Raw genomic sequence first — 24,741 nt, 5'->3', positions numbered from 1 at the left:
TGAACAATATCATCAATCTACATTCGTCATCATCTCCTCATACACCCGCCGCGATCTATGTGGTCTTCCAGCGCCGCAACCAATCCTGGGCATACCGATTCAAGATCCCATCTTGGATGATCCTTAAGCGACCGTTCCGGAGTGTGTTGCTGTCTCGCTCGGCCTTCTCAGTGACGAAGGTCTTGGGTGGTGGCGCCTCCTCGCCGTACATGGCCTCATAGTGGTCTGCTAGCTTGACGGCCGGATTGATCGTCTCCTCGCCTCGGGACTCGCTGTCGCGCAGCATTTGCAGCCAGCTGTGGAAGGGGACCGTCTGGAAGTCGAATCCACTCCGCCGCAGGGCATCTAGAAGATCGGACCAGGTAAACGCTCGAGGATTGGATAAGTTGTATATCGTGTCGTCGATATGCTGGTTGGTCGTCGCATCTCCTCCCGAATCTTCTAGTGTATTGACTGAGCAGGCCTTGGCAATTTCGAGAACGGAACAGGCCAGTTTGTCTACGGGAATCCATGAGCAGCTCGTATCGAGCTGGGGAAGGGCCTTGAGTGTCAAGGCTGATCGGATCATAAGTGGTATGGCCTCCGAATCATTCCAAAGACCTTTCTTTGAATGTCCTGAGACCTGACCAATCCTCAAGGAGAAGGATCGAGCGCCCGATTTTCGAGCATTGCTCACAATATTCTCCCCAATCAACTTCGAGCGACCGTAACCCATTTCAAGGGCGCTATTCAGGTCGTCAAGAGGCGCCTCGTCGATGGCGGACGTTGGGGCACCGAGAGCCGTTGATATAGATGAGCAGAACAGTACCACGGCTGGGGCAGGAAGATGCACCGATAAAGAAAACTGGATGAGATTGTATACCCCTTGGATGTGAGGCTCGAAGTTGGCGAGAGGGAGGTTGAAATTGACTGGCCAAGCTGTGTGGATGATCAGTGACACTGATCGCTGCATCTCTGCCAGCATTTCTTTGCCAACGCCGAGATCAGGCTTGTCCAGCGCACTATTGAGCGCGATGATCTTCTTTGTGCGGAAAGGCATCACCTCTAGGCCCTTCTTTGCGAGAGCATCTAGGATCTCTTCTTTTGGCTGCTCCCGTCGTGTCAGGCAGTACACGGCAGATACTGTATCATCATTCAAAAGTTTGAAAAGCGTGTGCGCGCCAATGGACCCAGTAGCACCGGTAAGGATCTAAGTGATGTTAGGAAAAGAAAAAAAAATATGGCATTAAAAAACATACTACACTCCTGCTGTTTGAGACGATGCTGGGATTGGGTGTGTGCATGCGGAACGTCGAATATTTTTCAATCAGCCCGGGCATCAATGACACCTCGTCTTCCACCTCTGTATCTTGGCCACTTTGCACGGCTTGAATATACTCTGCCAAGCGGGAGACGCTCCCCGTTTCAAAGACGACGTTCTGACCAATAGTCTTGCTGTCTGTGATCTTGAAATCTCCCAGGATCAATCGACGCAGATGGATTGCTTTTAGACTATCAACTCCCTCTGAAAAGAAGTCAGAATCCGGGCTTGAGATGGGGAACCCGAGCTCTTCTCGACAAACTCTCATGACATGAGCTACCGTGTTACTTTGATCTAGCTTAAGGGTACCGTCAGTAGTTTGTTCAAGCTTACTGTACGCCTCCTCGATCACATCAGCATATTTTGCATATACTTGCGCTCTAATCATCGATCCCTTATCCGTCCGGGGACAGATCGAGCCAACGGGTAAGATCGTGATCATATCCCGGGAGATCTGGGAAAACTGCTCAGCTCGGGAGTTTGCGTCCTCCACTGTGGGCCAGATAAGATCGAGGTACTGTTCGTCGGTGAAACTTCTTGCCTCGTCTGACCGAAAGATCAAAAGGCCTGGGACGGATTTGCCCACTCCAATGACAACAGCCTCTTGAATCAATGGGCTTTGCTTAATGGATCCCTCAATAGGCAGGGGCAGCACCTTCTCCCCATTGACAAGGGTAAGTCGATCATCCAATCGGGTGACGTACTTCCATCTGTCAGGAATAGTAGGGTGTGGCGTGAAGACGTCTCGGGAATGGTATGACCCTGGAGGCTCATCCGAATTCGATGCCGTCAGTGCTGGATGACCAGCGAGGTACACACATTCATATAGATCTGTACCGACGGGCTTCATCCAGATGAAGGGGCGGAGATTCTCAAAGAACTTCACATAATTCCAGAAAGGATCGCCTGATGGACGGGAGAGGGACTCTGCTACAAGACCAGCCTCCGTTCTATAAGTGTATTAGGCGACTGTATCAGCGTGATTGGACTCGAGCACTACTTACAGACCAAACGAGCCGCCGAAGTGTACTTTCTCTGCCACGAGGCGATCGCCCAATTCATCAGGGCATGGTGCGCCACCATATGTCACTAGCTTACACTGTCTCAGAGCATCGAGGCCCTTTGGACTATCGATGAGAAGTTGGAGAAGATAAGGAACGCCCTGAACGGATTCAGGTTTAGCGGCCTCAAGCGCTGAAGTGACTGATGATGCTGTTAGGGGGAGCGACGCATCCCACATATACGCGGTTTTTCTCATGTACATTGCCTGCAGGGCAGTCGACAAGCCGTGTAGGTGATACCACGGCAGGGAGTTGAAGGATGTTAGGCCCGGGCCCCGCATTGGATGGGTCATGATGGCTTTGTGACTGAGGTAAAGAGGCTTTGGCAGACCTGTGGACCCAGAGGAGTGGAGGATTAAAGCGATCTTTTGTTTTTGTACTTCTGGGTTCCGGGTTCGGTGTAGGACCAAGACGTCAGTCTCTTGGGGGGCATCCAGAGACGGTCTTTGAATGATCGGCCGACATGCGACTAATTTCAGACGGAGAATTTCACCCATCGTGGCACGGATGCTTGGTGTTTGCCCATAGAGGATCGTGTCGCAGCCGACCATGTCCAGGAGTGATACGCACGCCGCAGCAGACAGCCGTGGAGAGACCATCATAACCGTGTACCCTAATCTGCTAAGCGCGAAGAAGGTAACCACCATGTTGAGATCCGACAGGGTGAACAGGGCGACCACAGCTCCATCATTGCGAGGCTGCTATTGCATGAGCTGCGGCTGTACTCGGATAAGAGATATGTGAAGAACTTACTGGTTTGAAACCACAATCGATTAATGTGGACACGGTTTGGTCGACCATGCAGTCTAGGTCCTGCCCAGTGAAGTATTCATAAGAAATCCCATCATCGTTGGACGGCTTCGGATAGGCTAGGATGGGAAGCTGGACAGGATCTGCTGCCCTTAAGCGGATGAGGTCATCTAGGACATGAAGACGACCGAAGCGTGCGATCAATTGCTCCGAGTCTGTGATATTTGCAGCAGCATCGTCTGATGACTCCTTATACTGAGGAATTCCCATGGTGAGACCTTGAAGAGTGGGAAGTCAACCACCAGTGCTTGAGAGTGGGAGGCTGAGGAAGGAGTGGGAGCGAGCGAGTTGTATTTAAACGAGAGACCTAACAAGCTGAAGATCCACACTCTCGACAGAATGACGAACAACAAAAGTCACCTGTGTTCGGTTCTCGTGACTTTCCGGGTATTGATTTCCGCATGAGGCAACGGACATCTTTCTCACTCTCCACGGACCTTTCCCTCAGCTCTCCACCCTCATTCACCGAGTGGGCACCGTGGGGGCGTAGCGGTGAAGCTCCCCCCTTCTTGTTTGAGTTGAGGATGACATTCGTACCATTGGTGAATTAGTGTGGGCTTGAGTCCTGCCTACAAGATACTTCTGAATGTCTGGAAAAGACGAATGGCACACCCCAAAGCCTAAAGTGCACGGACGGGACCCAGTTTGAATCTTGAATTGTGGAGCGATCGTCATCGATAAGCTCCCGAGTGTATCCTGACGCATGGTGGCTGACGTTGAGATTGCAGGGTAATTTGTCAATCACACTGTAGTCCCTGCACGAGAAAATACCAGGATCGTGATCCCATAAGGCCCGGTGCATTGGGCTAGGAAGACGCTATGTCGAGGCGTAGTCATTGCCGTTCAATGGCTGCAGCCAAAGGAATCACTAGTACTCGATACGCTTCACCAATGCAACCCAGGGAAACGGCACCTGGCTCCGGCTACCTGGTTTCTTCACAACGACAACACGCTCGAAGGTCGATCAGGTTGTTCCGACCAGGTTCTTTCACAGCATCACAATGAGAGCTTTTGTCCGCGTCCATCATGATTAGACCTGTTGTCATCGATCTCCTACAGGCTTTGTGGGCTGAGACAAAAGATTTCTTGCGACGACAGATGGCAGAACCCGAGCCTGGGCCCACCACTGGGGCAAAAAGGTACTTTTGCATTGCGATACCGTGTGATTAGGTTGAGGATTCCGTTTTTTTTTTTTTTTTTTTTTTTTTTCTCGTCCAATTTACTTTTATGATCTGTTTCTGACTACACAGCTTTCTCGTGGGATTCGGATAAATTGACTGCTGAGCAAAGACCGGGCCTTTAATCACTCAGCAATGGAAGGGATGAAACATCCGAATTCCACCACAAACGCCATACCGATGCGGAAAGACCTTGATTGGATTCGATAGCTCGAAGCAGCGACTTCCTGCGGTGTCTTGGGCGACCATTCTGCAAGCGAGAAAAACTACCATGAAAGTACTTCTGCTCCAATACCGGGACTGATACTCATTAACGCTAATGGAAGGAGGAAAGTTCTACTTGCCAATAAGTGGATTTTTGGGCCTCGGCTTTTGCTCTGTTGCCTTTCCCTGTTCTCTCCTTTTCCCTTCCTGGCCTTTTTCCGTTGGTGAGCTACGAAGGATCGCACTACGACCCACTTTGGACACTGTTTGTCGAGGGTCTCGGACGATTAACTATTGCCGGATCAATGCAGCCGGCCGTGTTAATTGGGCCAGTCTAAGTTCTTCGTGCGGAACGCCACCAGCCTTGAACCGGTGGGTCGGGTAGACCAATCGATCTGTGACGATTCGACCTGTCCAGCATTTATCCTCTCCATTCTACTCTCAACACCGTAGAAGTGGTGATCGAACACTTTCCACACACACGCACACATATTTATGCAATCTTACGTATTGTGACTGGGGTAGACCTGGGCGCACATCATGTTCATGCTTTTGTTCCTTCCGCTTTGACTATACTGTTCCTTCTTTGTCTCATACCACGCGGACAACCCGTTGTATATCCACCTGGAATATTTTAGTAAAATTCATATTTTTCTTTCCTGTCTTTTCTTGTCTTTTCTTTTTCTTTCCCTTTACTGTCGTCGCTCAGCCGCTCATGGATATCCACAGTACTGCATGTGCAGTGTGCCACAATGCTAGGGTTGCATTGGCACGGCCCCAAAAAAGCAATATGCAAGTTCGGTCGCGCAATTTATCCACCGAGATCCCTGTTCGACTCTCCAGTCAATCAATATCCTCGGGCATGATCGGTTAGCTCGTGCCAGCAGCCCCGCGGAGCTGAGGGCTGGTACCTCATCATGCATAAGATCAAATGGTGGAAGTGCTAGGGTGGTAATCCCTGCGATGCCCATGTCGTTTTCCAGAACAGTGCACCGCCCCTTATTTAGCCAAACAGAGAAACTACATCATGCAAGAGGTCATACAGTCGTAACGCAAGCACAACTCAGGCTAAAGAGAGTCTCGAGAGCGGGATATGTCTACACCACTGATCATCGGGCCCAGTGACTTAACTGCATTTAGCTTCGCAACTTGAGCGCGATTGGATTTCGAGCGTGATCAGATTCATGACTGATGGATGGTGCAATCGGGCCGCGATCGACTACAAACCACGCATGACCTCTACTGTTCTGGCATCCCTGTTGGAGGGGGAATGGTTGTGGATACGAGTTGAAGAAGGGCGCGCCATGGGTGGTGCCAACAGCTGCAAGAGCTTCGCGCCGTGGTTCCATGGCCGGGCCAGCGGACTTGTCCGAATGGCCTATGGTCTAGTCGCTGGATCGACGCTATACTGATCGCGATCACTATTGGCCCATTCAGAGAGTCACCTACGTGAATAGACCAGGTCAATGAAGGTTTCACGGAAGACAGAAGCCATGGCGGTGGCGTCAACAAATCCTCCTCAGTGGCCAAAACTAGATCGACAGTTGGCATCAATATCGGGAGGAATGCATGATGGCGGTCTCTTTAGGAATTCGTAGATAGATGATAGGGTAGAGTAGAAGCACTCCGCTGATACAGACAGTGGGTGTGCTATTCAGACCCGCCGCAACAGCTGATTTGGGGACTGGTATGGGTGATATGTTTGGAAGGGCTTCTGTCACAAATGCTACCCACAGGTATTGTGCAGGGTGGATTACTCCATGGCTCTAAGTTTTAGTTGAATAAAAGCTCCATGGAGTAGAAGCTTCGAAGGAGAGCATGACACAGAATCATGGTGGGCCTGTCATCAAAATGACTCGCGGACATCCCGCTTCCTTCACTACCATCGGATAATAAGGATTTAAGTTCTGCATGGCGTTATATTATTACAAGATTGGAGTCGTCGAGTAGACTCGACCAACTTCAGGCTCCCAATACGAGCAAGCCCTAACTGCGGCCGGACGTCTTACTCAGGCTTACCGTTTGCAGAAGCCAATTATTGCCTGCAAAATTGATCAGCTACGCCCCTGCCTTGCTGTTCTATAGTGGCCTCGTATCACAATCTCCCAGGGCTTGGCACATGGATTCGTGATCCATATAATCCATGAACTCCCATCTCGCGACCGTTTTAAAATTCCGGCCATTTTTCATTGACGTGGGTATATGCATTCCAATCTTAACCGCGCCAACATGGAGCCGCAACTGCAGACGCCGCACCTACTGTCTCTGGTGGAGGAAATCAAGGATGCTGCATTAAAGGAATGCAGTTCTTCTCGCTCTGCAACGTCGCATTACCGTTTTCTGGGATTGATTGATCAGTTGAAGTACACGGTTGAGACGCCGACCGAGACAGTGCTGCGATTGATCTACCAGGTACGCTTAAATCCTCTTGTCATTAAATCCGACCCAAATCACAATTAGCCCCTCAGTCAATTGGCTGATGCATTTCATAGCCCCCGCAGAATGCAGCTCTTCGTACCGTTATCGACCTTAACATCTTCCCCTTGTTGCTGGAACACCCCATCAACGGGCTTTCAGCTACAGAACTATCAGAGTATACCGGCGCCGAGAGGGCGCTAATCAGTATGAAGAACATGCCGAATAGCCTTTGGGTCCAGTTACTAATATGTATAGTCCGCTTAATGCGCGTCATGGCAGCGCTGGGTCTGTGTGCCAGCATCGAGCCAGAGGTGTACCTCCCTACAGACAAAACAATAGCAATGACGCAGCCAATTGGACGTGATGGCGTTCCATGCATGTAATAAACCCTGAGCATCACCTCTACTCCCACTCTTTACTCTGACATGGACACGTAGATATGACCTGACCGTTCCGACCCTCTCTAAGCTTCCAGAGTACTTCCGCGAGCACCACTACCTCATGCCCAAGGAGTACACCCGATCCCCAATGCGATGGGCCGTGGGACAAAGTCAATTCGAATGGCTTGCTCAACGGAAGCACCACCAGGCACTATTCAACTCATACATGTCCAGTCGACGACAGGGCAAACCTTCGTGGTTCGACGTGTATCCGGTTGAGAGACTGACGCACGGAGCCCTGGAGCACGACGACGCTGTATTCTTGGTCGACGTAGGAGGAAACCAAGGCCATGACCTGATTCGCTTCCGGGAGAAGTTCCCGGATGTGACCGGCCGGTTAGTGCTCCAGGACCTACCGAAAGTGATCGCCTCGGCGCCAGCAGGGGAGCAGGTCGAGGCCATGGCGTATAGCTTCTTGGACCCGCAACCGGTAAAAGGTCCGTTTCTTGTCCAGAGCCAAGCGATTCTAATCTGTCACAAAGCTAACCTGAAGTAAAACAGGTGCCAGAGCTTATTACTTCCGTGCCATCTTCCATGACTGGCCGGATTATATCTGCCACAAGATTCTGGTCAATACCATCTCGGCCATGAATGCCGAGTATTCGCGCATCCTCATTGCGGACTTTGTCCTTCCGGATACCGGCGCAGCGCTGCTGCAGGCGTCGATCGATATCCAGATGATGAGCATTGGGTCTGGGATGGAGCGCTCAGAACGTCAATGGAGGGAGCTATTGGGGGCTGCTGGGCTGGAGATAACCGGCATTTGGAGTGGGAGTCCTGGTATGGAGAGTATCATTGAGGCTGTACCGATACGGGCTGCTTCGCGATTATAGTTTGGAATCAACGTCGATTAGGTTTATTTTTTCTTGTTGATATTTGATACTTTGGTTCATACTTTCATTGACGCCCAGAGGCCGAGGCCTCCATTCAAGCGTGGTTTTACTTTACTGGTCGCATCGATGTTGGAGATTCCAAAGCCCGATAGGGTTATAATGAAGTTGTCCGCCAACTACAACCCCAAACCAAGCCTCAGCATCAACAAGAATTCGAAAAATAACCTACCTCAATCAATGACTAACACATCCGTTCCGTCCCCCTTACATGTCTTCCCCTCGCCCCAACAATGCAATTCTCAACACGAACCAACAAAATCGACACATCACATCAACCCTCAAACACGAACAAAAAGACTTTCACAGTTTCACTCTCCCACTTTCCCAAAGTGAAAACCCCAGGATTAAGTTCCCCCTTGAATAAAACTAATCGACACACATCGCATGAGATAAATCCACTTCCCAAGAAACCGGACCAACTACCGATGCAAGCCGATCATAAGAAACGCAGACACATCGCATATGCATCCAACTTTGACAAACGCACGGACATGCCAACCATGGTAAGGGGGTTGACCCACGCTCCCATCCGAAACAAGGGATTTGCACTGTCATATCGCCGTCTCTCGTTCTGGTTGGAGATGTCTCACCGCTGGTCTATAGTTTATTGGCTCAGTGCTGTGGGGAGATGAGATGTCATATTTTCTGGTTGCCTGAAGCGGGAGGTGAGGCGTTTGAGGTATATTTAGGCATTTAACGGTCGAGACCGCTGGTTTGGGGGTGGATATTACTGGGTTTGTGGTTATTGATATTAGTACGGTGGATGTATGTACTTTGGGATTGGGATTGCTTGCTATGTCCCGGGGTGTGTATGGGAGATGGGCTGATTCCTGGGATTGGTTTTATCTGGTTTAGGGTTTGGAAGGGTTTTTCTGACACGGTGTGTGCACTTTGTAGTGGCACTGTAAGCACGTTAATGTCTGCTGTGAAACGAAGGCGCATTAGACTATATTCAAAACTACAGTGCTCCTGCCTTGTATGGATCAGTAACAGCCACTATATGTTGGTTGAGATGATATAGAGCAGCGGTGTGTCTCCCGGGCAATGTCAGAAATTGATAACTTTTGTCCTTGTGTGGAAAGGATAGTCTTATGCCTGGGTCATCCTTGTGAATAGAGGAAGATGTTCAAATCGAGATAATGCTGCCTGGGCTGGAGGTCTATTCTGTGGACATCGTTGTTCTGGGGTAGTAGCAGTCGGTGAATTGTTGAGTTTGATTTCACTCAATGAAAGGGGTATTCCATGTTAGTATTGGACCAATAGCTGCTCGATCATGACAATTCTATTGTAATCTCTGGGACCTAGTGAATTTGTGACACTATTTCCATTGACGGATTATTCTTTGCATGTATTCTGAGAAGGGGTCTTAACGTTTGAATTAGACTAGTCCATAGTTCTAAGAAGAAGGGGGACAAAAGAAGAAAGAATAAAGAAGGAAAAAAGCGGGAAAAGCTTTCCAGTGATTGAAAGTGCCTCATTCACAAGTAAATCTTCTGCAGTGATTTAATTATCAAATATTAATAAAATTGTATTGTAGTATGGGAATGACCATTGGAGTTGATAATTCTAAGATGCCAGCTAGTCTCAGCGAAGTTGGTTACTGTATGACATAGCACATCTAGAATAACGAACTAACCGAAGAGACTTATATCAAGCAGAATCCCATTACTTCAGGAAATAATACCAAGCTGCCAAAGACATGTAATAGCATGCTGGACAGACAATATGGCACTATCTCGCTCTCTCTCCTAAATAGCGCCATCTATTACCATCCCCCGTGCTTCCTTCTTTCTTCTGTAACTGAAAATTAGGCTCGCCATCTAATCATACGAGCTTACTGTAGAAGCTAAGGACCAAGTGGATACTTATGTCTTCAGTCGTACGTCCTGGATAGGCACGAGTTTTAGCTCATCGGGCTGAAGGTTATAAAATGCGTCGCGGCGTTGATGGCTTGCGTTGATGTAGATAGCAAGACAGCGAGCCTTGAATATACAAGTTATGACTCGAAATACCTAACAGATATAGTGAACACCACACATGGCTCATGGACCTAATTTATGATATTCTCCAGCCCCACCTCTGATTCGTCCATAAGCAACGGTTATACTCCGAAAGTTGTGTAGCTGTTCTGGTTTAGATAGTTAATTGCCTCAGCACGTCAGGTGTCTGGCTCAACTTGTGCTAGCCCCGGCAACGTGGAGAGAAACTGCAGATTAGACGCATAGCCTTCAGATGCGTCACTTGCGCTTTTCGCATACAGAGGCTACTCAGGAATAGAGTGCCCATTATTACCGCACTCCGTGTCCGTTGGGGTCCAGGTCATGTACAAAGGCGATCCACATGCGACCTGCACGAAAAGTGTTAGTTGGGAAGAAAGTAGACCATCTCCGAACAGGCATAAGCTAATCCATCATGATGGAGGAGTCTCAGGGAGTCTTCAAATAACAGCGGAAAAATGTGACGAGGGGAGGGATAGGAGCCTTATTCATGAGTCGAGCGAGGGCGTAGAAGTCGCTGTCCATACTGGTGAACTCACCACCAGCCGGGTACCAGGGTGCAAGGTAGCCATCTTGAACTTCATGATCCTGTACTAGAGGTATTTCGGTGAAATGAGTTGTACCAGTTGTATCTGGAAGCCCTCCGATGGGCCATTGATTGAAGCGGTAGGTATAGACAGGGACGTTATATTTAAACCACATCTGAGCGGATAGTCGACGGTCACGGTGGGCCATGAAATCTCCAGCAAAAGTGGCCACACGTGCGTATTGAGACCCAAACGTTGAGTTTAAACGACCCTTGTGGGAGTGTGGGACGCCAATAGCTGGAATGTCAGGGTATAGGACGGAAAGAGCAGCCAGTGCCGCTGCCGAAGCTGTAGTATTTGTGATAGACTGGCCGATATAGTCCAGGAACGATGTATCGTTTGGATAAGCAATGGTTGGCAAGGCGCCAATATGAGATGGAGATCCGACAAAATTGGTGCCTTCATCCGTGTTGGTTCCAGTCAAGAGTGGCACTTGAACAAATTGGCCATTTAGCAACTGTGCGGAGCTATGTGTTTCCACAAAACCCCCGTCGGTGATAGGCATAAAGGTTACTCTTGAGGCGTTGACTGCGTAGGAGAGGTTGGCGGAACTAACACCTCGTAAACAGGCCATGGAGTCCGAGGCAGTTGAGCAACCGGTAAGATTCAGAATCGATTCCCAGGTCTGGAGCTGGGTAGCATTGGAAGGGGATTTAAAGGCCAGGGGACCATCACTGTCCGCGATAGCAGCCCGAAATAGCGAGTCATTGCGTCCACCGTATGCGAGTAGCTGCGATCCAGCACTACCTGCACCGGCAGATTGGCCCCATATTGTTACCTTGGATTTGTCCCCTCCAAAACCAGCAGTATTTTCCTACCCTTGAGATAAGTGACCGTTATACTAATTTCCTGCTAGGATACACCTACCTGGATCCAATGAAGTGCAAGGCGCTGGTCCCGGAGACCAAGATTGGTAAGGCCCTGCTCTTGGATAACAGGACCACCCAGAAAGCCAAATCCATTGAGACGGTAGTTGATTGCCACTGCAATAATCGGTTTGCCCATTTTGACTGACTTGTTCACAATGAATGTTAGGTTGTACCTGGGATCACTATTGCTGCCCTGCGTGTAACCTCCTCTGACGTATCGATAGAGGTTAGACGATGTTTCCCGGAAGCGAGAGCGAGAACTAACCCATATATCCATACTAGCACAGGTAGCTTCTGATCTCCGCAGTTAGATGGTCGGTACACATTAAGAGTTAGGCAATCTTCAGATATGGCACAGTCAATTGTCGCTGTCTGAGGTTTATTTTCTGCCGTTAGCTTTCAAAACAATAATATGGCACAGAAATCCAAGGAAGACGTTCCCATAATACCAACATACCTGAAACTGGACACATACTGGTTGCAGGTTCGTGGCATTGCGTGTGCCCGAGAACGAGGAGTTGAGAGAGACCGGCGGTGCCAAGCGTAAGATCCCAATCGGCGGCTGAGCAAATGGAATCCCCAGGAAATAGTCAATATTATAGTGATCATTATGAACACCAACATATGTACCATTCTGGACTTTCGCCTTGGGCGGGTGCGCTTCGGCCCTTGTCTGCTGGATTATCGCTGCGTCAACTAGAACAAAGTAACCTAACAGTGTTGCCAGTGCAATTTGGAGAATAGAGTAAGCCATGCTTCCTTTATTATGTAACAGTAAATGGAATTTTGGCTGGAGGGAAATGTAATCCCGATGCGAAGCTGTCCGGAGCTAGGCTCACGATTCATAGCATCTCCAGGGGTAATAGATTTACACATCTCATCTGGCTGAACACCCATGGACTTGTCTTTATCCGGCGCGGACATTGCAAGGAAGCAGAAATGCGGGGGTGAACCGACTCTTGTAAATTGCGGGGGAATTTGGATTGATAATCTTGAGCAGTTGACAGATTTGTAATCTGCTATATTGTGGTCTCTAGAGCTGTAGATCGTTGATCGATGTTGTAGCTATCGGTGGATTACTAGCTGTCCCCGGGTAGCTCGAGTTTCGGAGTCATAATAAAGTATATCCAAATAATTGGACATATACTGTAGGGAATTCATAATATTTCTTTCAACTCACTTTAAACACAAGATTCGAATGTATAGGACCCAAGCATTGAGAAAAAGCAGACAACAAGTAACCACCGCGAGTAATCGGGTATGCCCTATTTATTTCATATCCGGGAGTATACTTCCGCGCCATTCTCCCTTACACTCATCGCCCGACTCCGGGTAATAACGCTGGTTGGCACGGCATTTATTTCGTTTGCATTTCTTATAAGCATCATGAAGTTTGCCATCTTCCTTGCACCAGAAGAGACCGTGTTGTAAAAGCAGGCCACCAGCGTCCTCGTCGTGGTTTTTGAGTATCTCGCTAATCTGTGTCAGATAGCCCCCTGTGTAATCAATGTCAGTCTCAATGATGTTCAAGTAAAGGATTCCCTGGCTGTTATTTACCCCGATTTATGAGTGTTGCTCCGCAGTACGCCGTGGCATTGTTACATTTTATCTTCTCGGCGGTAGTCAATGGTGCAATTGCGGCCAGGATGGCAAGCGCACACAAGATGGTTTTGATCATTTTCGATAGATAGATAAAACAGTAGTTCAGTGGAGGTTGAAGGGTCACCTCAAAGGCAAAGTTCTGTTGCAAATTCACATCACAGTTGCAAGTGGGGGAATGTGCTTATATACCAAGAGGCTCTCGAGTCTTACCCTGTTGAGGATACATGGATAATCAGTGAGTGCCTTCACCTTGAAGGGAGACGCTCGGATCAATCCTCACAAACAAAGGGCCTTTGTTTAAATGCCAGTGTGGTTCTTGTACCCATCCAGGTGATGTTTCGGCCCTGCTTGGCAGACAGTGACAATAGGCTCACAGGCCATTCCCCGGGGTCTTTGATTAAGGGGTGTCGTCGGGGCACAGGGCAACGGCCTAGTGACATATGCAGCCCTAAACCTTATTGTTGCCCTGTGCCCCGATGACACCATCTTATCAAATGCCCCGTCCTTTTCACCAACGCTTCTGTTGCTGATACCAAATCATCTCGGTTGTTCTCCAGAATGAGTACTCACAAGCATTGTTATCTGCTATTCTTGGAGAGGGACTGAGCGGTTGCGTTAGACACCACATCCCCACCATGAAGAACAAAGACGAAACAAACAATGACGAATGCCCGCAGATGTGTCGGACCTATACCACGTGGCTGCTTCGCCCTAGAGGCCGGATAAAACCGGGGAGGATGTGCGGTTTTAGGTTCGCTTTTGCTCAATCTGTAGCATTAGAGAAAGAAAAAAGGAATAGACACAGGGCCCAGATCTTTATTTCCGAAACTATGCAAAGAAGCCCCCTCAAGAGGCAGGTATTATTCGCTTTCCATCCACGCAATCGGGTATTATGTACAGAGTGACGGCAGAACAATGGTCACATACAAACACGCTCCACTGATCGGAAATCATCACTGGCGGAGAACATTGCGGATAGCCGTCTCAGCCCACAACTTGGTATACTGCTTATGCAGCCAGAGAATATGCGGCGGCATCGGCTGGCTGTCAGCCTTCCCTTTTCCTTTGTAGAAACAGCTCTTGAGAGCAAACTCCGCAACTCCTTCCTCGGGCTTAACGACGGCCGACATTTCGAAGAGGCCGTCTGATTCGCGGACGTCCTGTTTACGGGGGCTGTCACCGCAGCGGACTACAATCCGCTCGGGGGTCTTCTCAATAACCTCGAAGTGGTCGGTAATGAGGGTGCCGACATCGTAAGTGGAGGCCTTCAGTTCTGGCCGTTCCCAGAGGTGGTTCGCGGTCTCGGGACCTTGGTATTTCCGGGCGAGGTAGGCACGTTGGAAGGCATATCCTAATCAAATCCGGCATGTTAATTTCGATTCTCTCTGACCCAGCCCGAGTGGTTGAGTATGGCGGTTCATTCGGGGTGGAGGGTCCCGTGCTTACCCCAGCCGCTCCAGACTCCAGCACAGAAGGCTTCGGCCAGCTTGCCCTTCTTCTCTAATAAGGTCGGGTTAATGTCGGACAGAGGTACTTTGCGCACGCAGAGGTCGTGGGTGGTTGGGTTTTGTTCGGGATTGAACTTGCGGTAGGCGGCGGACTGGAAGATGGGATCCGTGGGCGACATGGGCACGAAGACGTCATTGCGCGTGGTGTAGAAGAAGGCGCCCGCCGAGGCGAGCCCTCCATAGGTGGTGAGCTTCAGGACTCCCTTGATGAGACCCATTGTGAGGTGAAATGTTCTGTGCAGTTGAATTAGAGGAAAAGAAAAGGAAAGAACCAAGAGAGCGAGGGTGGAAGTCAAGTGATGGTTTATGACGATGGCGGACGAATCACCTCCGGCCGCCAAGACTGCAGAGAAACGCATTCGAATCCATGTAAACAACAAACAGTTTCTTCAATAAGCGAACCCTTTCAATTGCCGACCACCATCTCACTCTTCTGAAAAGGAAATTGTTCTACGGAACTGAGTTGTTTACTGTTGAGCGACACTTATCTCTATGATTTTATCAAAATAAGTTATGTCATCACCGCGTATATATATTTGAGTACTCCAACGTCCATGACCCGCCGTCCATATGGCGGGGGGGTTTTTCCGAACCAACACTACACAGCAGTCGCATCATCAATCGAATGGATTTCTACCTCAGCGGTGATAGTACGGGTAGGGATCGTTACGCAGATGGGTCCTCATTAGGCATCATTAGCACTTGGACACCAATTACCCAAGCTACCCTATATTGAAGTGGCAGGCATCACGGAACGTTCCCTTTCGATGGGTTTAAAAATACTAGCCGTTGGGAGAGGCCACAATCCTCACAGACGATGGGGCCACCCTGACCTGATCGTCCCAGTAGCTGTGGTTCACTTCAACCAGCTCTGGAGCGGGCTGTGCGGTGGAACTTGAGACGGCCTAACAGACAATCCCGTGGCAGTATTCTCATGCCGCAGTCGATAGCAGATCTGTTTGCTGAGGTTCATCAGCAGCAAGAAATCGGCTCATATGTGTCGTACGCCATATAGGATCATCGTCGATGTGGACGATGGAGAACCCTTGCCGCTCCCAAAAGCGGATGGAGCCCGGTAAAAAGGGATGGGTATGCAGATACATTCGCCGAATGCCTTCTTGGCGTGCTCTCTGCTCGAGAGCCGCGAACAATTTTGAAGCTAGTCCAATTCGGCGCCAGTCGGGGTGGACATACATCCTCAACACCTCGACGACCCGTTCGTGGCCGAAGTCCAGTTGGGGAAAACGCTGGTCGTAGGCGACATAACCGATAGTGGCAACCAAGCGACCATCCACTCGGGCTGTGAAGAAAGCTCCGTTGGGATGTTCCAGGTAGCTTTGCTGGAAGCTGGCAAGTTCACGCTGGGCCTTCTGGAGGTGTAATGATGGATCCAGCATTGAAAACATGTCGGCGCGGGCCGCTATGATGAAATCCACAATGGCGGGGATCTCATCTGGCGTGGCAGGGCAGATGGTCGTGGTCATAGTGTTCAGGATCTGGGCCAATTATACGACTGCTGATGTTTTTTGAGGATTGTATTAAGTCCAAATCTTTTTGTGTGCAAGGTGCTTGGCATGCCCAGTCAGCTACACGGCTGGCCCGCCGAGAACAGACCCACCAACCCCGGGTTCTCATCATCGATGGCATCATCACTTGTACTTTTCAGATCTTCCTGAGATTACTCATGCGACGCAACCCAACAAGGACGAACGCAAGCTGGCACTCAGTCGTCTGCCCCCCCAAGAAGGACAATGGGTACCAGAAGCCTCGTACTGCGGCACAGCTGGCTAACATAGCCTCGTGGAGGCTCATCAAACAAGTGCCAGGTCAATCTGCAGTGCAAGTGATAAATGCGACACTAGGTATATCTGCTGTGGGTTCTCAGTCCTAGCTGTTGCCCTGCAAGCGTGCAACGTCCAGGGCCTCATACTTCTATATCTAAAGTCACGCTAGAACATTGACCGCCTCTCTCAAGCTCAAATCAATTATACACTTCTACTGAGTATACAGGCGCTCGGCACCGGTGTTGAATTCCTCGCTGCTGCAGTCATTGACAGGTCCAGCTGGCGACTAGCGACTGGTCTCAGCCCGTGCGTCACAGCACGTTTGCACTATCGTCTAGCCCCTCCCGGCTACGACAGTTGTCGGAAGCCTGACTGCTCTATACCTCACTGCTGCATCGAATGGGATTGACCCGTTGTTATATGTCTGGCCCACCATAGTCACATCTAGAAACGGAGATGATGCCGCACGAAGTGTCATTCTGACGGCAATGGTAGGCAGCGACATGCTGTCCCATGCCTCACCCATAAGGTAACGGGGCACAGGCTAGCATCGGAGCGGTGGGTAGAACTGAGATGATATTTTTGGAGGCCTGAGGTGACGGAATTTTCTCTACGGAGCTAGAATATTAAGTGTCCAGGGGAAATCTATCTCTATTATATGAATAATATCAGTTATATTGGCATATCACACACACATATATTTCCCGGTACTGGCACTTCTAACACCCACTATCAATATCGAGGGTTTCTCCACCCAGCCACTACACAGCGGTCTCATCATCAATCGAGTAGAATTCTACCTCAGCGATCATAGTACGGGCCGGGATCGTCACGCAAATAGGAAACCCTCCATAATCTGGGTCCTCGTTTGGCATCATGGCAAAAATCCCGCTGCGCGTCTCATCGCCATTGAGCACTCTCAGCGTCTTGAGTTCGCCCGTATCTCGATTGACGACAAACTTTTCTTCAAACCGTAGAATACCGGTGAATGTTGCTGTCGGGGACAATGAGGTCGCACGAACCTGGAATCCCCAGCCGATTAACAGGAACTTGACCCCACCAAGGTGGATCACCATGCCAGAGCCCGGACCGGGTTTGCCAAAGACAAAGCAGCGTTCAATAGTGATCTCGAGCCCCGCGTAGTGCCGAACAACTGGCTTCGACGGATCGGAACCATTCTCCGCAAGCTCATCGAAAAAGAAGCCGACCGACGAGCCCGGTCGACGCTGTGCGTCAAGCACAATTTGCGAGACGGAGTCCAGCAATGCATAGTGTTTAGTGAATGGATTGGTGGATGGCTCAAGCGTATCGATGCCAAAAGGTGACACCCCGATTGCTTGGTATGATCCGTACGCAGTCCAGATCCGTCGTACCCCGTACTCATCACGTCGTTGCTCCGGAATGAACAGTGGTTGGTTACGATGACGGTACTTGCGACAAGACTGAGCATAATCGTTTAGATAAACATCGGGAGCGATGAAGTCCAGTGCCGGGGCGAACTGCTGCCAAATGTCAAGAACATTAATGGTACCGCCACCGGATGGATAGTCACCAGGCAAACCACCGCCCCCTGCAACAATAGGGAAATCATTATCCCCGTCCTCTCCCACATAGTTCTGCCACACATTTGTGTAGAGTGGAATAGGGTATTCTTTCTTTCCCGCCGTAGCGACCTGATTCAGGTAGTGTGCGTAGTGGTAAGCCATGAAGAGTTCGTCCGTGTGTGGCCCTCGACCAAATGCGTCTACCCATGACCCGTGTGGTTGGGACTGAGCCTTGAAGTGGACCAAATTGCTTCTGAGGTCGGGGTGAAGGCTGTCCCAATCACGGGCGAGAAAGGTGAGCAGGTCTTCCGGCACAGGCTGAGAGAAACGTTCTTCGGCGGTCGATGACCCATCTCGCGAATCACCGAGCAAGCCTGTCTCGTTCTCGACTTGCACCATGATGACAGTAGAGTGGCTGCCATCAAACTCCCGTAAATGACGCATGAGATGGGAAAATGCATTTGCATCACTTTTCGGCGCTTCATCGTGAAAGATTGATAGCACATCGGCAGTCTGAAGAACACCACCAGCCTTCCTCAATTTGGCGCGAGGAAACCGCTTAGGATTGGTCTTAACCCAGGCTGGTGCGTATGTCGATATACCTACGTTCCACACTCTCGATGAGTACTAGATTATAAACAAAAGAGTACTAGAAGGGCTGAAGGACTGAGGCGTACCGTTTTTGAATGAACCAAACCACAGTAGCACGAGCCGTAACCCATGCTTTCTCGCACCCAAGATAACCCTGTCGAGCTCGGTAAAAGTAAACTGCCCTTCCGTCGGCTCGATCATTTCCCAGGTGATACAACCGAGGACGGTATTGATATGAGTGTCGGCGAGCTTCTGCCAGACTGTATCCATATACTTTGCCGAGGTCATGGAGGAGTTTTGGAGTTCTCCAGCGAGAGAAAGGAAAGGTCTGCCATTGACTATTAGCTGCTTCCCGTTGTCTGTTGGACGCAGATGAGGGTATATAGTGTTCGGCAATGACATGATGCAATAGTTGAGCTGTTGCAGGGAGGTGAATAAGAAGATGGTGGTAATTATGAAGCCAATGGAGCTGACCTCGATGCCCTTTATAAGGGCTGGAGATGGTACTCGCCATCCCGCCGGAGGAATGCCTGGTAAGAAGTTCGGGATTGAGAGCCGTTGATTGGTCTATATCCCGGGCTATAGCCTGGTCGCAACCCGCCTGAAGCATAACGGAATGGAAACTGAAGGTATCGCTGGCCATATCGCGGGAAAGCCGATCTCCAGATGACTTGATGCGGGGATGCAATGCATGGTCTTTTGGTCCGCTAAGGTGGATCCAAGCCGAGCCTAGTGCGCGGCCTTTGAATGGACACGCAAGCTTCAACCGTGTATCCTAAAGCAACTCTGATTTAGTGCGGACGGCAATGAATGAATCTTGTTGGCTGATAAGCCGGCGCTTCTCCGCAAAAATGTCTCTATGCGGCGATTGCCCGGATGGTGTCATGGATGTATCAAAGGAAATCAAGGTCCGGAATGGAATCGTCAAAGCCACTAGAATGCTTGTAACCCCAGATCTCGTTTAGACGTCTCAAGGTGCCATTGGTAAAATGTATAAAGAAGCATACTCCTGCCTTCCATGGCCTTTCGCTGTACTGGCAGACTTATCAATATACGCTTCCTACGACATTGACGTTGGTCTTCGTATCGTGCTACTATGGGTTCTGTCAAAAACCTTGACCAGGAGGCCGATGTCTCGATTGAACATGCGGAGATAGCATCTTCACATGCCCCCCCTGCCTATGAAATATCAAGGGTCACGTGGTGGAAACTCCATGGTCTGAGAAAGCTCTATGCAATGATGCCTCTTTTGTTTCTTGGTAAGTGGTCACTGGCTAAGCATGAAAAGTATGAACTGACCTTTTGTCCATAGGCTCGACTATCAATGGATATGATGGCTCGCTTTTAAACGGTTTGCAAACAATGTCTCCGTGGCAAACCTGTGAGTAGATATTCTAGCCTGTACAATACAAGATTCCAACTAATCACTCGCGGCTTGAATAGATTTTGATAATCCCACAGGGTCAACGCTTGGGTTATTCACGGCGATCCAGAATATTGGTGGGGTCTGCGCTCTTTTCTTCGGTATGTCACTTGGGTGCCTTATCCTCTCACACGGTGACGATACTGACTTCGGGACAAACAGCCTCTTATGTGGCCGACCTGTTGGGACGCAGGATCGGTGTAGCAGTGGGCCTTGTCGTGATCTTCATTGGCACAATAATACAGGTTGTCCCACCTGTGAACAGTGGAATGTTCATCGCTGGAAGATTCCTGGTCGGTCTTGGGTACGTTTACCTCAACCCCTATAAGTTCCATCAATGACCAAGTCAACACAGTTCCAACATCAGTCAGGGGTCGGCCCCGTTGCTCATCACAGAGCTGGCACATCCTCAGCACCGCGGAACATTGACAACTATGTACAACACTCTGTGGTATATTGGATCAATTGTCGCGGCTTGGACTGTTTTTGGGACCATTAAATATAATTCGGAAGCATCTTGGAGGATACCGGTTGGGATGCAAGCAGCTATGCCTGCTATTCAATTTGTAGGAATCTGGTTCCTCCCGGAAAGTCCTCGCTGGCTATGCGCCAAAAACAGGCCAGATGAAGCCTTCAACATCTTGGTAAAGGTACGTCGTCATCTCTTGTGTTCCTTTGTTAGTTGACTCTTGGGCGACGAGGCTCTTTAGTCCTATGAGGAAAAAAAATTTTTGGATCTCAATTTTTTAACCGGTCAAATTGACAGTATCATGGCAATGGGGACCAAACGGATCAACTCTGTGCATTTGAGTTCTATGAGATTCAGGAAACCTTGCGACTGGAAGAGGAAAACTCCCGGAACGGCTGGCAGACCCTTATAAAAACTCCGGGAAATCGTAAACGTCTCCTCCTGATTGTGTTGGTTTCCTTCTTTTCTCAATGTTCGGGAAATGGCCTGGTATCATATTACCTGCACTCGATCCTGAACTCAGTGGGTATCGAGTCGTCGCATGATCAGGCGGTGATTAACGGAGGCTTGCAACTTTGGTCCTTCCTTGTGGCTATCGGATTCTCCTCCTTCCTCGTCGACGTTCTGGGCCGGCGGATGCTCTTTATGATCGCAGCCGTAGGAATGCTGGTAAGCTTCAGTATTTGGACAGGGTACACCCATCTGCCACTCGTTATCTATAGAGATTGGACGTTTTCTGACAAATGGCGCAGATGTTCCGCTGTTTATGCGAATACAGGAGACACCGGAGCAGGAAGCGCGGTGATTGCAATGATATTTCTCTTTTACGGTGTGGCAGGCTTCGCGTGGCCCGGACTCACCGTGGCTTACTGCGCGGAGATCCTTCCATTTCAAATCCGAGCGAAGGGAATGGCTGTTGCGTTCGCTTGCACATCAGCGGCATCGGTCTTCAATCAATACGTGAACCCGATTGGTTTGGAAAGATTGCAATGGAAATTTTATTTTGTTTATATCGCCATTCTTGTCGTTGAGTGTCTTTGTATTTGGTTCCTTTTTGTCGAGACAAAAGGTCCGACCTTGGAGGAAATTGCAGCATTATTTGATGGTGACGATGCGAACGTTGGAAGGTCAGTGGAGGGGGTGACACATCAAAGAGCCGCGAATACCGAGAAAATTAGCGCGTAAGAGATAATATGAGAGATTATACCTATCAAGACCCCTGTGGTCGAAGCATTGACAGCGCATCGTTGGCAAACCTGTCTCTCTCGGCCAGCTGAGACGTGGCCGGTGGGCCAGGATTCCCCTCTATTGGCAAGGCGTGCTGCAGTAGGAACTTCACAATCCATTTGTCCATAGTATAAATCCGATCCATTGACAGCATGCAGGCCTTTTGAAATGTAAAAAGGCGTTCGATCTTAGAATTATTAGACAGCTGATTGACTAAATACGACTGACTTATGCCAGAGACTCACCATCATGCCTACGCCTCTCCAATATGATTTTAACCGTAGTAAAATCTGGAAGTTGTAATATAACCTCTTTTTGGTGTTGAATAACTCATCCTCTTGACCAAAGAGTAGCGTATGAAGCAGCGCCGACGATGACGTCACTGTCATATGAGCGACAATGAAGTATACAGCTTGGCACCCCTTCGTTTCATTAGATGATCTCAAGAGGTCGCTGAAGGCTGCCGCGTGGTACTTGCATCGTGTGGCAAAGAGTTTCTGATCAAGGATATGAGTCATCTGAGAGCCGAGATACGGGAAGTACAAAAGAGTAGCATAGTGATGGTAACCTAGGTGGAGGGCAACAAAGGCTTGCCCGACACCAAGCGTAGAATGTGTTTCCATGTTTTCCTTAGTGAGCTGAAGTCCGGAGGGTAGGCCTTGAATGAAGGTCTCAAACTCAGAAGCTAATTGACGAGTAGAGGACTCTATACCAGAATTGTCCAACGTGCCATCGGCTATTCGCCGATGCAGATGTTGTATCTGGCCGAATATTCTTGCCAAAATTACCATATAGCCCCAGAGACCTGGCCGGGTGATCCGTGAATCTTTGCCAACCGGCTGTCCAGGAGCCAGGTTATGGAAGTCCAACTCAGACATGGGCAACTGAAATTGGTCACAGTCCTGGATTTGGCGGGGAATGTTTAACCCAGCTGAAGACCATCGGTCGATCATATATAGTGACCACCAAGTACGAAGCTTGCTTTCCCTCATGACTTCGTCGTCGTCTTGCGATGGCTCAGGAAGACGAAGAATCTGTGCCATTCTGAAAGCAATCCCTAAGACTGTCTTTAACAAAGGTCTCCGCTATGGAGCAAAAAGGAAGCATTCATCATATATGCGAACTCTCTTACCGAAATATAACGCCTCGCCGCTTGAATCACCATCAGATCCACAAAGATTGCCTATAAGGATGGTGGCATTGATATTATCGAGAGTGATGTCGTCAATTGACATTTTGACGTGGTCTTTGGCCGACCGGAAGAAATCTTTGGTCCGTTCCCTTGTACCTTGGACCTTAGAAAATCTTAGTGGAGCGAACTACATTAGCTATTCTGAGCTGGAATCTTCCCCTAGCCGCGCGGTTGACTTACCGAGCTGCCAAGGCCAAAATACTATGGAGGGTTCCTTTCGCTACAGACCCATTGCGTATCCGGGATTTCAGATGCGACGGATGGAAAAGCGTGTGAGGCTTATCATGTATGAGCTCCAGGTACAAGTCCACGAGCTCGTCGCGAACGTCCTCTTTCACCGTCACTACCTGCACTTGGGGATATGGGGATGCAGAATCAACAGGCAATAACAGAGGTTTCGCATTCCGAACGAGGGACCAAGAACAAGATTGCTGTCTCGTGCAACATTGTAGGCAGCGACCATCGCGGAAAGGATCTGCTGTGCATTTCCGTTTGGCTGCGCGACATTGACTGCACGACTTGGCTACCTTCATACCACCGACTTCAAAGAAAAGAGAGTGATCAGATGATAATTATTGCAGGCCTTGGGGCCTGAGGTGACTAAAGTTCGGGGTCCAGAAAGAGGCACGTGGGGTCAGATGAGTGATCTCCTGTGATTGGTGGATGTTGAGCTAGGTTGCATTGTCTGGAGAGGTATCTTTTGTTTGTCCTCAACATACTTGAGGTACCTGCTTTGTACATGCTAAATGGTAGTTCTTACTAGGAATATCAGACTTGCATCCCTGGTCAGTATCACCTCTTGGCCATAATCACCAGGAGGGGCATTTGTCAAACATTAGTACTTGAATATCACTCCCACCTTCTCTCGACATCAATCTACAAACCTGACCATTCATCCTCTCAGGCTTGCGACTTTTTGTCGTCATCATCGGAGTAACATGCGTCAACTCCCTGCCGAAGTAATTCTACATATTATCGAGTGCCTTATTCCATCAGCTCATCCTGTCGCATTTCCGCCAGTGGACCCGGTGACCCAAACACTAATCAGCCTCACCCTGGTATCCAGCCTCACACATCACACAGCAAAGCGACTTCTTCTCAAGCACTGTCTACACCTTGACTCCAGCAAACGCCTGGATTCTGTTCTTTCTCGGCTTCTCACAGACGACGGCAAACAACAAGCAGCTCCGACGGGACTCTTTTTGGCCCCGTTCCCGGGTAATAACCTGGAGGAGCCCCACGTGGTAAAACAGGTAGACCAACTATCATCACATATCTGTGGTAGTCTACGGCGTCTCGTTATTGATGTCCCGCTGCGGTATCTATATCCTGATGAAGACGTACAAGGATTACGAAAAATAATACGGGCAGCCTTCGTTCGCCTAACGGAGCTGGAAGAGTTTTGTTCTGTTCAAGACGAGATGTATTGCGATACTATAGAGGATGGATCTGAGCCACCCGTATGGTCACTATGGCCACGTCTCAAACACCTCGCGCTATACAACCAGTGCGTAGACAGGCCTCTATTCCTACAGGCTCTCCAAGGATGCACAAGCCTGACCCATCTGGTCCTCACACGCCCGGATGGTCTAGCAGATCCTATAGACTCGGGTTTGGAGGGTCTTAGGTGGTGGTCGTTTTTGA

The 24,741-nt window shown here is 49.4% G+C and overlaps 9 protein-coding genes across 9 annotated transcripts; 2 read left to right on the top strand and 7 right to left on the bottom strand.

Annotated features, from left to right (window-relative positions):
- Positions 1 to 55: 55 nt before the first annotated feature.
- AO090023000082 (uncharacterized protein) lies at positions 56 to 3,381 on the bottom strand (the record flags this gene model as incomplete). The annotated part of the gene is made up of 4 exons (XM_001820618.3): positions 56 to 1,189; positions 1,239 to 2,250; positions 2,305 to 3,059; positions 3,115 to 3,381. The coding sequence occupies 4 exons, from the start codon at positions 3,379 to 3,381 to the stop codon at positions 56 to 58; spliced, it is 3,168 nt and encodes a 1,055-aa protein (XP_001820670.1).
- A 3,401-nt stretch (positions 3,382 to 6,782) lies between these two features.
- Positions 6,783 to 8,244, top strand: AO090023000081 (uncharacterized protein; the record flags this gene model as incomplete). The annotated part of the gene is made up of 5 exons (XM_001820617.1): positions 6,783 to 6,965; positions 7,046 to 7,175; positions 7,227 to 7,350; positions 7,409 to 7,848; positions 7,913 to 8,244. 5 exons carry the CDS (start codon positions 6,783 to 6,785, stop codon positions 8,242 to 8,244), a joined length of 1,209 nt encoding a protein of 402 aa, XP_001820669.1.
- Positions 8,245 to 10,730: 2,486 nt separating this feature from the next.
- On the bottom strand, positions 10,731 to 12,511 carry AO090023000080 (uncharacterized protein; the record flags this gene model as incomplete). Its single annotated transcript, XM_023235411.1, has 4 exons — positions 10,731 to 11,702; positions 11,756 to 11,966; positions 12,023 to 12,153; positions 12,215 to 12,511. 4 exons carry the CDS (start codon positions 12,509 to 12,511, stop codon positions 10,731 to 10,733), a joined length of 1,611 nt encoding a protein of 536 aa, XP_023090434.1.
- Positions 12,512 to 13,026: 515 nt separating this feature from the next.
- Positions 13,027 to 13,435, bottom strand: AO090023000079 (uncharacterized protein; the record flags this gene model as incomplete). The annotated part of the gene is made up of 2 exons (XM_001820615.1): positions 13,027 to 13,253; positions 13,315 to 13,435. 2 exons carry the CDS (start codon positions 13,433 to 13,435, stop codon positions 13,027 to 13,029), a joined length of 348 nt encoding a protein of 115 aa, XP_001820667.1.
- Positions 13,436 to 14,312: 877 nt separating this feature from the next.
- Positions 14,313 to 15,085, bottom strand: AO090023000078 (uncharacterized protein; the record flags this gene model as incomplete). The annotated part of the gene is made up of 2 exons (XM_001820614.3): positions 14,313 to 14,710; positions 14,806 to 15,085. The coding sequence occupies 2 exons, from the start codon at positions 15,083 to 15,085 to the stop codon at positions 14,313 to 14,315; spliced, it is 678 nt and encodes a 225-aa protein (XP_001820666.3).
- A 714-nt stretch (positions 15,086 to 15,799) lies between these two features.
- AO090023000077 (GNAT family N-acetyltransferase) lies at positions 15,800 to 16,351 on the bottom strand (the record flags this gene model as incomplete). Its single annotated transcript, XM_023235410.1, has 1 exon — positions 15,800 to 16,351. The coding sequence occupies one exon, from the start codon at positions 16,349 to 16,351 to the stop codon at positions 15,800 to 15,802; it is 552 nt and encodes a 183-aa protein (XP_023090433.1).
- Positions 16,352 to 17,412: 1,061 nt separating this feature from the next.
- AO090023000076 (putative beta-galactosidase) lies at positions 17,413 to 19,188 on the bottom strand (the record flags this gene model as incomplete). Its single annotated transcript, XM_001820612.1, has 2 exons — positions 17,413 to 18,776; positions 18,873 to 19,188. The coding sequence occupies 2 exons, from the start codon at positions 19,186 to 19,188 to the stop codon at positions 17,413 to 17,415; spliced, it is 1,680 nt and encodes a 559-aa protein (XP_001820664.1).
- Positions 19,189 to 19,882: 694 nt separating this feature from the next.
- Positions 19,883 to 21,863, top strand: AO090023000075 (sugar porter family MFS transporter; the record flags this gene model as incomplete). The annotated part of the gene is made up of 7 exons (XM_023235409.1): positions 19,883 to 20,045; positions 20,099 to 20,167; positions 20,230 to 20,310; positions 20,372 to 20,513; positions 20,565 to 20,859; positions 20,976 to 21,370; positions 21,431 to 21,863. The coding sequence occupies 7 exons, from the start codon at positions 19,883 to 19,885 to the stop codon at positions 21,861 to 21,863; spliced, it is 1,578 nt and encodes a 525-aa protein (XP_023090432.1).
- A 25-nt stretch (positions 21,864 to 21,888) lies between these two features.
- On the bottom strand, positions 21,889 to 23,140 carry AO090023000074 (fungal specific transcription factor domain-containing protein; the record flags this gene model as incomplete). Its single annotated transcript, XM_023235408.1, has 4 exons — positions 21,889 to 22,065; positions 22,151 to 22,590; positions 22,618 to 22,836; positions 23,038 to 23,140. 4 exons carry the CDS (start codon positions 23,138 to 23,140, stop codon positions 21,889 to 21,891), a joined length of 939 nt encoding a protein of 312 aa, XP_023090431.1.
- Positions 23,141 to 24,741: the final 1,601 nt, after the last annotated feature.

Source organism: Aspergillus oryzae, chromosome 3 (assembly GCF_000184455.2).
Source record: "Aspergillus oryzae RIB40 DNA, chromosome 3".
NCBI classification, from domain to species: Eukaryota; Fungi; Ascomycota; class Eurotiomycetes; order Eurotiales; family Aspergillaceae; genus Aspergillus; species Aspergillus oryzae.
The sequence above is the reverse complement of the archived record's forward strand: the minus strand, read 5'-3'. Positions and strand labels throughout refer to the sequence as shown.